At 41.7% G+C, this 14,649-nt stretch overlaps 1 protein-coding gene across 1 annotated transcript; it reads left to right on the top strand.

Moving 5' to 3' along the window:
• Positions 1-7,776: 7,776 nt before the first annotated feature.
• On the top strand, positions 7,777-11,682 carry LOC114061970 (prolactin-like). Its single transcript, XM_027892931.1, has 5 exons — positions 7,777-7,807; positions 7,915-8,060; positions 8,208-8,315; positions 9,354-9,533; positions 11,215-11,682. The coding sequence occupies exons 1-5, from the start codon at positions 7,777-7,779 to the stop codon at positions 11,407-11,409; spliced, it is 660 nt and encodes a 219-aa protein (XP_027748732.1). The 3' UTR covers positions 11,410-11,682.
• Positions 11,683-14,649: the final 2,967 nt, after the last annotated feature.

Raw genomic sequence — 14,649 nt, 5'->3', positions numbered from 1 at the left:
GATAATAAATTAATTCATGTTTGTAAGCAGACATATATTTTAGAGCAATAGAGAGAATCCAAAGGGAAAATGATTATGAATTCAGAAGAGGTTTGAACAGTAATAAGGCATGAGAGCACAGAGTGAACAACAGGAGAAAACTAAAATTCAGTAGCTGCTTATTCAGTTGAATAAGCCAAAGTAGAAACCATGGGAAAAAACACCAGTCATGTCATTAAAATTATTAGCTTTCATGCACAAAGAGGGTAAAGGAAGATTCTATAGCATAATTAGTGTTTTCAACTGCAGCAAGGAGCATTTTATAATAACAAATGCCTTGATAATATTAGAGAATATGAAAAGAATGCAGCAGAAAGTGCCATACAAAGTATTTGACAAAATTAAGAACTTACATACTTATGTTGTTTTGCCTATGAGTCCTGCAAAGCTTGAGATCTTGCCAACTACTCTATGCTGCAAAATATTATTATGCCAGTGGGGAAGACACAGCTTGGCAACACCTGACACGAGGCAGATGTTAAATGAGCTGCAGTTAGCTTATATCCATACTACACTCACAAAAACTTTGGGCCTTTGGTGCCTCTGACATGTTTCTCTTCTACAAAGGTAACTCCAATATGGTGGTAGATTGGAAGTCACAATTTAAATGAAACACAATTTAAAATCTGTGGACAGTTCTAGTGTCTTCTTCCCTTCTTCACTAAATGTTCTAAATAATTTGATTTCCTAAACAGTGGACATACCATGTATTTTTTCCAAATGGATACTACATCATTTATGCTAGGGGTGGCAATTCATTTTCAACTGTGTACGCTATCAATACTACAGACTCACAACCCAAAGCCCACCTCTATGACATTAGTATGAACCAACAGTAAATTGACTGAAGTTACTGGAGCTATACCAGCATGATGGTCTAACCCTGTGTTTAATTAAGTCAGCCAAAGCCAATTAGAGATTTGAGTGGGCATTAGGACATTGCCTTGAAATTGCTCAGAACTAGGGTAATGACTTTGCCTGAGATTTATCTCCAGGCAATTTCTGATCATGAGCTAAAGAATGCATTTTTGCTCGATGCACTTACAAACATTTAATACATAATTTTCTTTTCTACAGAAAAGGTTGTTCCAAATATAAGCCCATCTCTTCTAAAATTTAACACATTTATTTATTATGTTGCTACTGAGCCTGATGACACAGCAGTGACACATTTCTTATCAGGACAAATATAGCCAAGCTTGAAATATTTACTATTGTTACAGCACACCAGAGGTGTTGGGGACGCCAGCACACAGGTACTATATAGACTATCCTATATGGACACTGTAAGGAGTAAAAAGGATGATGATGCACCTTTATATTTAGGGTGCAGCTTCTTTTGAGAAGAGTGGCTTCCTTTAGAGGTTTAGAGGAAAATTGAAGCATTTTGCAAAATCTGTAGCTGATAAAATATGACACTTCTCCTCTCTTTGAATTTTTAAGACAGTAGTAGGACTCAATCATACCTTTCTCATTTTTAATTTTTTTTTAATAATTTTTAATATTATAGAAATACTTTACATTTATCAGTAAGTGCATTCTTCAATGGCATTGAACATCAAAGATGCAGAACTTATTTTCTTCTATAGTTTCATTGTATAAATAATATTAAATATTTTAATTATAGATTCTACCTTTTATTTGTTGTTTGTTTTTCCAGACCATATTCAAGGCCAATTGCAAAACTGAAATATACAAAATCTTATCAAAGTGTATATAGCGTAAAGTTAAGATCTTATAGGGTATATTACTCTTTCAAGTTTCAGTGAAGATCAAAGTTTTCATAGAACTTACTTTTCCCTGTGACTGGATGAGTCCTTCCAAATCAATATTAAGTAAACCTTCTATCACATAGAACCAAATTCACACATATAAGCAAGCCCACTGAAGCCAACAGAGATGAGAACAGAAATGCTCTCCTCTCAAAAAATAAATTGAAACAATAACCAAAAGAAACATCACTTCATAAATAAAACACTGAGACATTGATTTTCCCACTTGACTTGTGTGATGCTTAGTATGGTGAAAATCATTGACTTGCAGTAATATCTCTTCAACATGGCAATTTTTTGGTCAGGCATTCCTCATAAACCCCAATTCATCTTTACATAACTGATTCTACCTCTTTAGCAGGACACATAATAATACATTATAATAATAATGAAGGGTTCCAAAACCTAAATTACTTGAATTTGTAACTGGGTCTATATCTTCAGTTTTCCTTAATCTATATGTGCATACAAGTTTCCTCTAAATAGCACAAATGTTCATTCTGATGAGTACTCAGTAGATCATCTAAGGAATTAATCTTCTCCAGAGGGTTGGAATAGAGCAGATTTTCAAAAACATGTTTCTCACTTGTGCGCTACAATCACAGTCACAAATAGTAAGGAGGATGTTTTCCTGACATCTCTGTAGCTCCAAAGGAGGCAAACATGCAACTTCTATAATAGGCTGCTCAGCAGAGGAATAGCAAAAGAAGCAACACATCTGCTCCGTTTCATGTGTCAAGCACATGCTCCATCAACTGGCAGACTACATCTGCAAACAGAAAATGAGATTCCTCTGCCCTAATTCAGTCTGTACTCATCACCCTAAGCTCCCCTGACAATCAATAGGTAAAACCAGGCACCACTGGAGATTAGTGATGGCCAACTATCTCCAGATGAAGCTCAGAAAGCACCCATTTCTAAACTCTGGATGCTTAAAATTAGAGAGAAATCCTATCCTGAACAACTGGAAGAGAATTGCATGCCCTGAACACCCATTTTAATTTAGTATTTTGAAAATGAAGGATGACAAGATCCTTCCCTTGAGAAATTTGTCCCATAAGGACCCAGGCCTCCTCAGAAGATATTCTTATTTCAATGCCCAGTTTTCCAGAGTGCTGAAAATGATCTTTTATCTTTTATGAATGTGTCATGGTTTTGCTGGTTATTAGAAACTAAGCAAGAATTTTTCCCTTCCCCCTGCCCACTGTGTGAAGGGGATGTTTAAATGGGCAGTTAAGTAACACAAAAGAAGTTGCTGGTACAGCCACATTCCTAGTTAATGGCCCTCAGAATCTTGCTTTTGGGGAAGGGCGAGGAGTTCCTGTTTACTTTTTTTTCTTCTCATCTCCTGGGAAACAAGGGAGGAGGGGGGAGGAGTTTAGGTGGCTGCTGAAGCTGGAACAAGGTTGGAGTAGGAGCTCTGAGTTGGTTTTGTTCTCAGTCTGGCTATCAGATGTGGATTCTGCTTGGACTTTCATAGGAGAGGAACTGTTTTGGGAACTTTCCCTGTTCCCATTTGTTCCTTTCTTGGCAGTGGTTCTTGTGCACATCAAAGGGAGAGGGAAAAACTATAATGCACGACTGGGCCAGCAGAACAGAGAGGGCGTACTCCCAGGTGGCAACGACCAGTGATCCAAGTGCCGACTGGCACAAAGCTCTTCAGGCTCTGCATTTCCAGTGATCCGACAGCGCCCCCTGGTGACTGGCGCAGGACACTACAATCACTGCATCTCCTGTGATCAAACAGCGCCCCTTGCTAACTGTGGTTAAAATTGCTCCAAACTGAAGTGTTTACCTTTTTTTCTTTATTTATTGGTTTGTTTTGAAGGGGATTATTTGGGGGTATAGGAGTATTGTTTGGTTGTTTTACTTGTTTTCTTTCATTGTTTTTGCCAATACACATATATCCATATATCTTTTAATAAAGGGCTGTTATTTTTCTTTTTTCCATATTTTTTTCCCCTCAATTGGAGCCTCCTAATTTCAGATTTACAATTGCTTAGGGGGAGGAGTTTGGGTCTTTCGCATAACTCATCCTCAGCAAAACACCTGTGTCTCATTTAAACTGAGACAGAATGGTATTCCTTAGGTCAAAGACATAAGCAAGACAATACAGGAGAAAACAAGCAGGACTGTGGAAGGAGAACTGAGGACGCTAGATTTTATTATGTTGAACCACCTTTGCCAAATTAACATGAGGAATGTAGAAAGCAGCTCCAGATTCCAACTCCAGCAGAGGCCCATCATCAACCAAACTTCTTTTCAGGAATGCTATGGATCGGAGGCAAGCACTCAGCAGCATACATGCCTAACACATGCATATCTTCAGTTCAAACTCTCTGAGGTACACAGAGAATCAGAATAAAATATTTTTGTAGGGAGAAAAATAAATATATATGTATGAAAAGAGGAGCTGTGATCTCCTTTAGCTCTTTTCTGTTTGAGTTGAAAGATATGATGCACCTTAAAACACATGCTGCAGAGGCAGTGTGAGATAGTTGGACATAAGGAGACCAATTTGGAGCAGGAAAGCAGGCCTCCAAGTGACAGTAAAAAGCAGTAGCTGAATTTTTGCTTTTACTGATGAGATTGTAAAATGCGAGATAAACTCCTGTAAAGTCTTCCCATAAACCTGAAGAAGAGACACAGAGTGTTCTCTTTGTAAGGAATTAGAGAAATATCAGAAGAAACAGTAAATTGTATGGTTGTAGAAGCCAAGAGAGGACAAGGAAAGCAGGAGGCTTTGCAGGAGATGAAAATGAGGAGCTTTGATTATAAAAAGTCATCCTAGATATAAACAAAAGCAGATTTAGTGAAGATCAAAACAGAGAAATATGACTGAAAGGAGCAGATAAGGGAGAAAAAGAATCCATTTGATGAATGTAAACAACTTCTCAGGGAGTGAAGAGTTGCTAAATGAGATGCAGAGTCATGAAGGATTTTGCCCAGAGTGACCAATAGAGTCAAGGACTGTTGTTTTAAGATGAAGAGACTAAAGAATGTTTATATTGTGAAGAGTGAGAAGAAGGAGAAAAAAAATATAAAGATATAAGTTCGATAGAAGTTTATTATTATCATATGAATGCAGGGTGAAGGACACAAACTGGACACAGCTCTTTCCATGAGAGAAGAGAGAGAAGAGCTGAGAAGTCAGAACTGAGAAGAGCCAAACACTCCTACACAAAGTGGTTTTGTATACAGAACTCAGAAAAAACACAGAACTGAGACGCAGCCTTCAAGGAAGTGGTTGACTCCTTTAAGTGGGTAGTCAATTCTTTTTGCATTTCCTTTTTAAGGTCCAGATTACATAATCTCCATGCTGTTTTATTCAAGAGCTCATATCATCAACTTTCAGAGCAAAAGTGTGTGACATGTCCCTTCTTGAACAATAAAATGTGACTTGTTATGTTATGTTATAGGAAAAGGGCAATTCAATAGTATTTGGTTGAAACAAATCTTTTCATTTCAGCTTTTACTCTTTCATGTTGTAAATTTAGAAGTGATTTTTGAATACATAATGAACTCCGGTTGATCTTGTACTATAAATCTTTGGCAGGCTGGAAGGGAGAGAGGTCCGATATTGCTCACTCACCCTTCTGCCCACCATGGGATGAATACCACTTCTGACTATCTGAAAACTCCTAGAGAGTTTATAAGATAGGTTAGATAATGGTGGAGCTTTCATGGTGTCCCTGAGCAGTCTGTTCCAGTTTGTAACATCTCCTCACCATTAGAACGCAGAAGTTCTTTCAAATGTCTGATTTAAATCTCCTTGCACTTTAATCATAGAATCATAGAATCATAGAATCATAGAATTAACTGGGTTGGAAGAGACCTCTGAGATCATCAAGTCCAACCCTTGATCCAACCCCACTGTGATTACTAGATCACGGCACTCAGTGCCACATCCAGCCTCATCATAAAAACCTCCAGGGCAGTTATATCTTGTATCCATCATTAATTTGCTGAATAATTGATTCCCTTTCTCTTTGCCGCTACCTTATGCACATCTGAAAACTGGATCCTTGCCTTGTCTTTCCCTGGTAGACAAAAAATCACACTTAGATGAGTCTTTACTTGCAGTAAAAGACTGTGGGGGGATTTTAACCTGTCATCATTCTTGCTTTTCACCCCTGGGCTCTTTCCAGATGGTTCATATCTCTTGAAAAGGGATGTGCAGCACTGAGCATAGTATTTTAGTGGGGGCCTTACAATGCAATGTGTGGCAGTAGAACACTTTCACATCTCACAGAAAACATTTCAGACGACATAAACCAGACTGCAAATCAAAGGAATAAATGAATAATGTGAAGCAAGAAACTACTGACATAGGTTCAACTTGTTATTTTGTACAAATCATGATCCCCTTCTGTTTGACTGCTCCCTTGTTCTGTATTTGGACAGCTAAGCTCCTGTCTAAATATAGTACTTTGGGGTTTTTTTACTGAATTGCACCCTACTTTCTTCAAGTGACTTCATGTTCGGTGACATCTACAAACTTAAAATATCAGTGAAGAGCCAGTAAAAACAATTTTTAAACATTGCTATATCTTTCATTAAGAAAACAACAGTTTAGAAACTAGAACCTTCAAAAATTTCCTAATTTACTGTGGATTCTTTCCTCTAAGCTGTACTGTATTGTTCGCAATTCAAGTAATTTACGTTTTCCACACTGCAAGTTCACAGCTCCTAAATGCAGTGGCAGACGGCAATTAAAGATTTGGCTAGAGAAGTAGCTACCTCTACTTGTTGTATACCAGTTTTTTTAGCATCCACATAGCATATAAGTGACCAAGTTCCATTTCTCCTTGTCTGAAAGCTAGTCAAACACATGTCTAACACCTCCAGAATGAGTCCTAGTTACCCAGTTGTCCTTAAAAGGTGGGGAGAGGGATGATCTTCATCATTCTGGTGGAGGTATGGTCCATAAATGAAATCAGAATTCAGGGGTTAGAAGACAGATACATGACTCTAGCATAATGACTGGGAAGGGAAGACAACAATTTCATGTCACATGTATCCTCATTTCTCAGCAGACTGTTCCCCTGGCAGTGAAAAACCCCAACAAGGGCAGAGCTGACTAATTTTCCTCATGACCAACATCTCAACTTCTGTTATATGTCCTGTAGGGCTGCTCGGGATCTCATGCCCAGAAATAGAAGACAGCAACCAAGTCCATAACACTTGCACCCCTTTAGGGATCCGGACTGCAGTCCTTTGCTTTGTTACTCCCTGAACCTTTTAGCCATATGTGACCAACCATTCTCAGGCACACTTGGAACATCAAGCATGGGGTCATCAGCTATCACATCTTCCGTGTTGATACCTCTGATCACCTGCAAGGAACCAGGAAAAGCAGATCTGATTTTTACTATGTGATTAGAAAAGACAGCTAAGAGATGAATGTAATCAGACCAAGCTTCTCTCCTACCCCTTATTTTGCCCATTGCTGTCCTTTTATAAACCCCCTGTTACCACGGACGTGAGCAGTGTATATGACTGGGCTCATTTCTCCCACCCTACCCCTTCCGACGGCCGTGGGCCCGCTGGTATGGACCTGGGCACGCCTCTTCTGTGGGGCTGGAGCCGCTCCCCTGCTCTGCCCACAGTGGGGCTGCGACACCGACCCACGGCAGCTCTGGCCCGGCGGCGGGCGGGCGGGCGGGCGGCTGCGGGAGTGGGCAGCAGCAGCACCACAGAGCCCGAGAGTCCCATTTCTGTCGGGTTCGGAGGGTTGCCGGAGGCAGTCTGTCCTGTCGGTGTGAGGGACGCGCCCGCCCGCCAGCCGAGCCGGGAGTCCCGCTCCGGGTGGCTTGCTCACCGTGACCGCGGGCTGCGAACGTCGGGGAGGAACCCGTCACCGTCGGGAGATCCCAGCATATATAAGGCATGCAGAGGATTCACCAGCGCCGGCTGATCCCAGCCGCTCCTTGCCGGGCAGAGGGCTCCGCAGCTCCGCAGCGCCATGGCCCCCGCCCGGGCGGCGAGGAGGGCAGGTGAGGGCGGCGGGGCCGGGCCGGGCCGAGGGCGGGCGGGCTGCACACCCGGCCGGGCTGCACATCCCGACAGCCTATACCTCCCGACGCCGCCGCGCTCTCCGCAGGTGCCGTCGCGGGACTGCTGTGGCTGCTGGTCTGCGGCCCCGGGGACTCCGGCTGCCACCTTCTGACCGTGGCCGATCTCTTCGACCGGGTGATCCGGCACTCGGGCAGGATTCACAGCCTCTCCACGACGCTCTACGCCGAGCTAGTGAGTGCCGGGCCGGCCCCTCTGCTGCCAAGCGGGGCTGCGCCGCCCTGGGAGCGGCTGCCGACGGGGCGGGACAGCGAGGAAGGTGGTGGGGTGGAGGGTAGTGGTGGTAGTCTCGGTATATGTTTAGGTTTTCTTCCCTTGTAGGAAAAACACTTTCCTCCCCGTGATAACGAGCTGGGAAAGCCCGCTCGGAAGTGCCACACGTCGGGGATGCTGACCCCCAACGGCAAAGAATACGCCCAAAAAATCCCGGTAAGGGGGGACGGCGGCGGTGGGCAGAGACAGGGTGGAAGGGGATACAGCGGGGGTTGAGGTGCTGGAAGACGACTACGTGAGTCACACTGCCTCCCTTTTCTCCCCTGAAGAAAGGGGGAAATACCTCCCGTCCCGTCAGAACCCCCAAATGTCTCATTCATCATACTGGGATGATCGCCTTTGGGCTGGAGATAGGCAGAGAGGCTTTTACGCTGCCGAGCTTCATCAATAATGGAAGGAAAAAGCTGTTAAGTTTTGACCCCAAACAAGTGCACATCACAGAAGTACTGCGTATGAATCATTAGTTTGCTGAATTTTAAAATCTGCATATGGTTAACTATGCTCGGATCATAGTATACTAGTTTTAATGAGGGTATTGAAGCAGTACTTTGTCAAAATGACTGAGAGACAGATGTCTTTTGATTTTGTTGTGGCAATCTCTGCGGAATGGAAACTTAGATATTGTGTGTATGTGGCAGAGAAGTTAAATTAATCAGTGTCACTGCAAAAAGCAATCAGGAGAAAGAAATAGCAATCATTATCTCTGAATTGGTAGTTAGGTAAGGGGAAAAGAAGAGCAAATTGGTTTAGACAGTTGTAATGGCAAAGAGAAAAGAAATCACTATTAGTTTAGAGAAGAACTGGAAGAGTTTCTTCAGACACAGAAAAAGTAAATTATTAAGTTGGGGATACAGCACTGGGAGAAACTTTTGCCTCTCGAAGGAAATAGACAAAGACAAATATTAACGTTTTTGGGTTTGGTTATGACGGAGTGAGGAGCTTTGCCCAAGATGTCCAGAAGGTCCCCTGGAAGGACAAAGGGAGACGAGGCCTTGGCTGTGTTAGCTGAAAACTAGACAAATACAGCTTCTGGGTGTTATTATATGTAAGCAAATAACCAGTGAGAGAGTGGCATTTAAGAATTGAATTGCAGATATAAATCTTAATCCTGCTGAGATTTCACAATGAGACTGTTTAAGGCTATTTATATGGTCTGCTGCAAAGTAACAGAGTTTTACGGTTTTAATTTATAAGAGAGAAGAACTCACTCACTTGATACTGAAACTTTTGCAAGCCTGGAAAGAACCACTTTCCCACTTTAACCAGCATATTGAGCACCATCAAGAGCTACCTGATGACAGCCTTAGCAAAGCTAAGCAAATCAGCAATATGGTACATGAGCTGAAGACTGGAGTTGAGAAAGTAACAGAAAAGGTAAGATTTCCAATGTAGTTTTTATTTATACCAGTTATGTGGCACGACTGACTTCGGGGAGAGGGCAGTGTCTGCTCTCACTTGGGCTTGGAGGCTCTCATCCAGCAAAATGTTGGACTCTGTTACAGATACAGGCATCTTTGGGTCAAAGGATGTGACTTAGTTGATCGATTGGCAGTTACATAGATGGCATTATAGATTTCCATATCTGACAAGCAATATTTTATTAATATTAAATATATGAAAGAAGGACACAAGTACAAAGACTAGAGCCTTCCACAGCTTCACATACGAGCCAGTAATGACATTACTTTTCTAGGGCAGTAGAGGAGATGTGGGTAGATCATGATAAATGCTTAAATGTTTTCAGTTTTATTTTATTCTAAGTAATTTAAGTATCACTGCCATCTCCTGAAAAGACCTCTTTCCTAAGGCAATAATTTTATGCTGGGATAAGTTCTCCAAGACAACAGTGACATTGCTTAAGTCCAGTGCCAGTCACAAAAAAAATTCAAACCTCCATTCCAAATTCTGGCAGGTCATATGTAAATTATAGGATGTATTTTTGTTATTTCCATTCCTGTCTTCTCATTACTAGTTAGAAGTCCTGACCTTTGCATTTCTTGTGCATTCATATCTAAACTTATTTGTAGTTTTGACTAAACCAGTGAAGGCTGTGTACCCATTCTCTGCAATGGCCACACTGCCAAGGTGCCCCTTTCACTACAAAAAGTGGTTAATAAACTAGTATCTTACCCTAGCAGATCACCTTTCAGCTTTATGAACACAGGTGGGGAATACAAGTTTTAAAATAATAAGTAGCTTACTACTAGGATAGGCTGAATATACCCTGCTCTAAAATGCAGCCCTGATTAGGGTGACTCAGAGCTACAAATGGAAACTCTATTTTCCAAATGTAGCCATGGTTTTGGGTTAAAATGGCCTTAAAGTTCAGAAGTGTTAAACCTCAAAGCCCGACCTTTGCTTCGTTCTGTAGCTGAAGCAAACCATCAAACTCTAAATTAGCTACATACTTTTTGTATATTTACTTACTCAATTTTATCTAAAACATCTTTGAAGGAATTACGAAGAGGGAAAGCTTTGAAGTATCCCTGTACTATGGACATACCACAGGGTAGGAATGTAATTACAAAAATTAACAAACAATGCAAATACATTCCATATTTTGCAGCCATGTTTTTCTGTAAGACAAAAAATTCCAAAGTTGCTTCTGTTGTGAAGCTCCTGCTCTGAGAGGTGATCACAGTCTGCAGAGTTCACCAGGTTAAACAGCACTGGTGGATGCTCACATTAGAAGCTTCCCTTTACAAAGCCATTATTAAAATAAATGGCTAAAAAGTCTCAAGACAGATTCGCTATAACTCTTCAAGAGGATCTAATGATTACCAAATAGGGGTTTCTCTACTTAAACTCAGATGAAGTTATACCCCAGTATTCATTAATAGTATATCAAATCATTTCAGTCTAGTCTAAGGGTTGTATAGGATAAAAAATGTTTTTCTATGTAAGGAACTTTACATATGTCTTCAATAAGCATGTGAAAGGTCTGGAGTAGCACATCCCAACATAGTGACGCCTCAGTTGACTTCTGCACTAGCATTTTCAAGATTTGTTGTATGTGTAGTTACAAGTTGTACTTCTTTTCCTGTTTTCAATACAGATGCAGTCAATGGGGATCATCAGCAACTCATTAAATGGAATGGCATCATCTGAAGGCACTGGTTTATCAATAAGTAATGAAGCAAACATGATGAGTGACTCTGACTTCATCCACTGTTTCAGGAGAGATTCCAATAAAGTACAAAGCTACTTAAAAATTCTCAAATGTAGGATTATGCCAGAAAATAGTTGCTGAGTTGTAATCTCTTGACAAGTAGTCTTCAGCATGTTGTTTATAAAGATACAAAAATAGAACTTAAAAATTATCATATTTACAGTAATTTTAATGGGAAAGTGGTTTTGAAATCTTCTGGCAGCTATTTGACATAGTTGACCATTGCAGATGAAATACTAAATAAAGCATCATGTGTATATGTGGGTTAATGCACCTGATAAAAACGAGTACTCTAGCAGTAGATAAATAAATGTCCTTGCACATTACACTGTGACAGACTATATTATGGGTGATTCACACAGTTTAGAGATATATATATATATAGAATCATAGAAAGGCTTGGGCTGGAAGGGACCTTAACAATCACTTTGTTACAATCCCTAAAATCCCATCTTCAACTAGATCAGGTTGCTCAGGTCCCCATCCAAGCTGGCCTTGAACAGTTCCAGGGATGGGGCATCCACGACTTCTATGGGTGACCTATTCCAGTGCCTCACCACCCTCTTGAGTAAAGAACTTCTTCCTAACATCTCATCTAAATCTTTCCTCCTTTACTTTAAACCCATTCCCCCTTGTACTATCACTATTTGCCCATGTATAAAGTCACTCTCCCTCTTTTTTATAAGTCCCTTTCAAGTCCTGGAAGGCCACAATGAAGTCTCCCTGAAACCTTCTCCCAGACTGTCTTCATGAGGTTCTTGTGGGCCCACTTTTCAAGCTTGTTCAGGTTGTCCTGAATAGCATCCCATCCTTCTGTTGTGTCAACCGCATTGCTCAGCTTCGTGTCATTTGCAAACTCACTGAGGGTGCACTCAGTCTCACTGTCTGTGTCATTGATGCATAAATTGAAGAGCACTGGTCCCAAGACAGAACCCTGAGGGACACCACTCGTCACTGTCCTCCCCTGAGACATAAGAGCCAGTGACCACAACTCTCTGGCTACGTCCATCCAGTCAATTCCTTATCCACCAAACAGTCCACCCTTCAAACGCAGTTTGGAGATAAGGGTGTTGTGTGGGACCCTGTGGAAAGCCTTACAGATGCTTAACACCAAAGAGTGGCACTGATGTTGACCAGTTCATGTAACTGCAGGGCCCATGGCAGACTTCTATGTTCACATCATACTTCTTAATCATTTCTATGGGCTTTCACATGTGTCCTGTAAGATCTAGCTCCTAGCACTTTTATTAATTTTGAATGCCCTCTTATACCTGTAATGGCTTCACTGATTTCAGTAGAAAGCCTAAAGAAAAATTTTTCCTGGTAAAAGTAAGTCAGAATTCTGGTCCAAATAGCATTTTGGTCCAAATAGTATTTCAGTCCAAGAGCTGAACATCGTGTAGCAATAAGTCTTTTTCCCATTCCACATGCTGACACAGGGTTTTACAGTGATGACAAAAAACTCCTTAGATGATTAAAAATTTTAAAGTTGTCAGATATTTTATGGAAATAACATTTGCCTAGCAGCAGGGTGGTGCTGATGGCTGTGCTTAGAACAAAAATTCTTTGCATTCAGATACTGAATGAGCCATTTGAACAAGCGGCTATAATCAACATGGATTTATCTTTAATATTCTTGACTATTTCATCCCCAAATGCTCTTTTCTGGCCTTCTCTGATCTTGATGGTTGCTGACAGCAGTTGGAACTCAGACAACCAAGAACAGAGAGTAAAATGCTGATGATTATTTAATAACAATATTGAATTTGGGCTTGAGAAACTCAGCAGGGAAAGACTTCATAGAAGCATTTATGCAGACCAGAGGAACAACCTTTTCAGTTACATCTCCGTAACTGCCAATATCCTCAGGTATCTACTGTCTGGTAGACAGCTGATATACTTTTGCAGCTAGAAGCTGTGAGTGTTCACAATTCACATCTGATGTCTCCTGTGCCAGGTATGGTGGAAAGGCAAGGAGTTACATCATGCTTGCCCTTAAGTTCCAAGCTGCAGTTCCTTCAGCAGTGAGATACTACAAACACGTAATGAAACAGCAGCGTTCGTCTGCAAATTTTGAGGAAATTCTGGAAACAAAACACAGCTCCAAAGAGAGCAAAGGCAGTCTCCTCTGGGCAACCTGACAGGACCAGAGGGGCATGCCACACAGCTTGCATCTACTTGTGATCACGGAAGATGTAGTAGCCATTAACAGCTGTAGCATCTATCCTGTCACCTTGTGCGTCCACAGTCCCGGAGTACAGCAGCCCGCTGGCGGTGAGTGCCTCCCATGCCAGAGAGGGGTTATCCTTGGCGCCTGAGGCGGAGCCGGTGCAAGTTCACTGAGCAGACAAGCGATGCCAGGGTGCAGTGCAGCCGCGTACTGCCAAAGACACCACAGCCACCCTGCGTCAGAGGCGAAAGGTGACGGACACGGGAGTAGTTGAAGCGGTTGACGGAGGGAAGCTTTCTCCCGGGTCTGCTCTGTCCCGTCCCATCCCGCCCTCTCCCGTCCCGCTCCCGGGCTGTGTTCCCATAGGAGGTGGCCGTGGCCCCTATGGCCCTGCTTGGGGGTACTCAGAGAGAGTTACAAGGTGACTCAGAAATCAACCGTGATGACGGCTGGAAGGACCTCCCAGGCGTTGTGGCTGAGGGTCAGATGGAAAACATGTTGAAAAGGGAGCAGATCACACAAATAACTCCTCTCCTTCAAAGCGCTGAACCCTGGAAACAGTTTTCAATACAGAAATGTAAAAGCAGAGAAAACGAAGAAGTAGGTGGCACATGAGGAACAACAATGCACCAAAGTATTACCCATAGTCCTTCATCCTCATTAGTGCTATATTTCAGATTTGCCTTTAGCTTAAGTGAGGCACGTTGGTAAAACAAAAACCTCACTACATTGCCAGCACTGCCTTGCTTCCTCTTAATGCAATTGAGATAAAAACTTCAGCAGAGGGCTGAAAAGAGCATGTTTTTCTCTTTGGCCACCAAAGCCTCAAACAGAAATGGTTACTTTTTTGCACAGGGGAATACTTCATCTCCTAAATGACTTCTCTTAGACAGCAGTGGAACTAGTTAGGAGTATTTGAAAATGTAAAATCATGTGCTACAATCAGATGCTTTGGAGTTTGAGAATGCATTACTTGCATCTGAGAATATTAACTTAAGAGAAACAATTCTGCAAATTAATGAAAAATTAGAATATCAGCTTTCAGTTGATGGTTTCAAGTTAAGCACTGGTCTCATGTGTAACAATCTGTAACACTGTATGCTATAGGTAAGTCATGGAGTAATTTCTGTTTGCAAACAATCTGTTCCCAT

This window comes from Empidonax traillii, unplaced genomic scaffold, assembly GCF_003031625.1.
Source record: "Empidonax traillii isolate 1590-97213 ecotype Southwest subspecies unplaced genomic scaffold, ASM303162v1 scaffold374:size1477467, whole genome shotgun sequence".
In the NCBI taxonomy this organism is placed as follows: domain Eukaryota; kingdom Metazoa; phylum Chordata; class Aves; order Passeriformes; family Tyrannidae; genus Empidonax; species Empidonax traillii.
The sequence above is the reverse complement of the archived record's forward strand: the minus strand, read 5'-3'. Positions and strand labels throughout refer to the sequence as shown.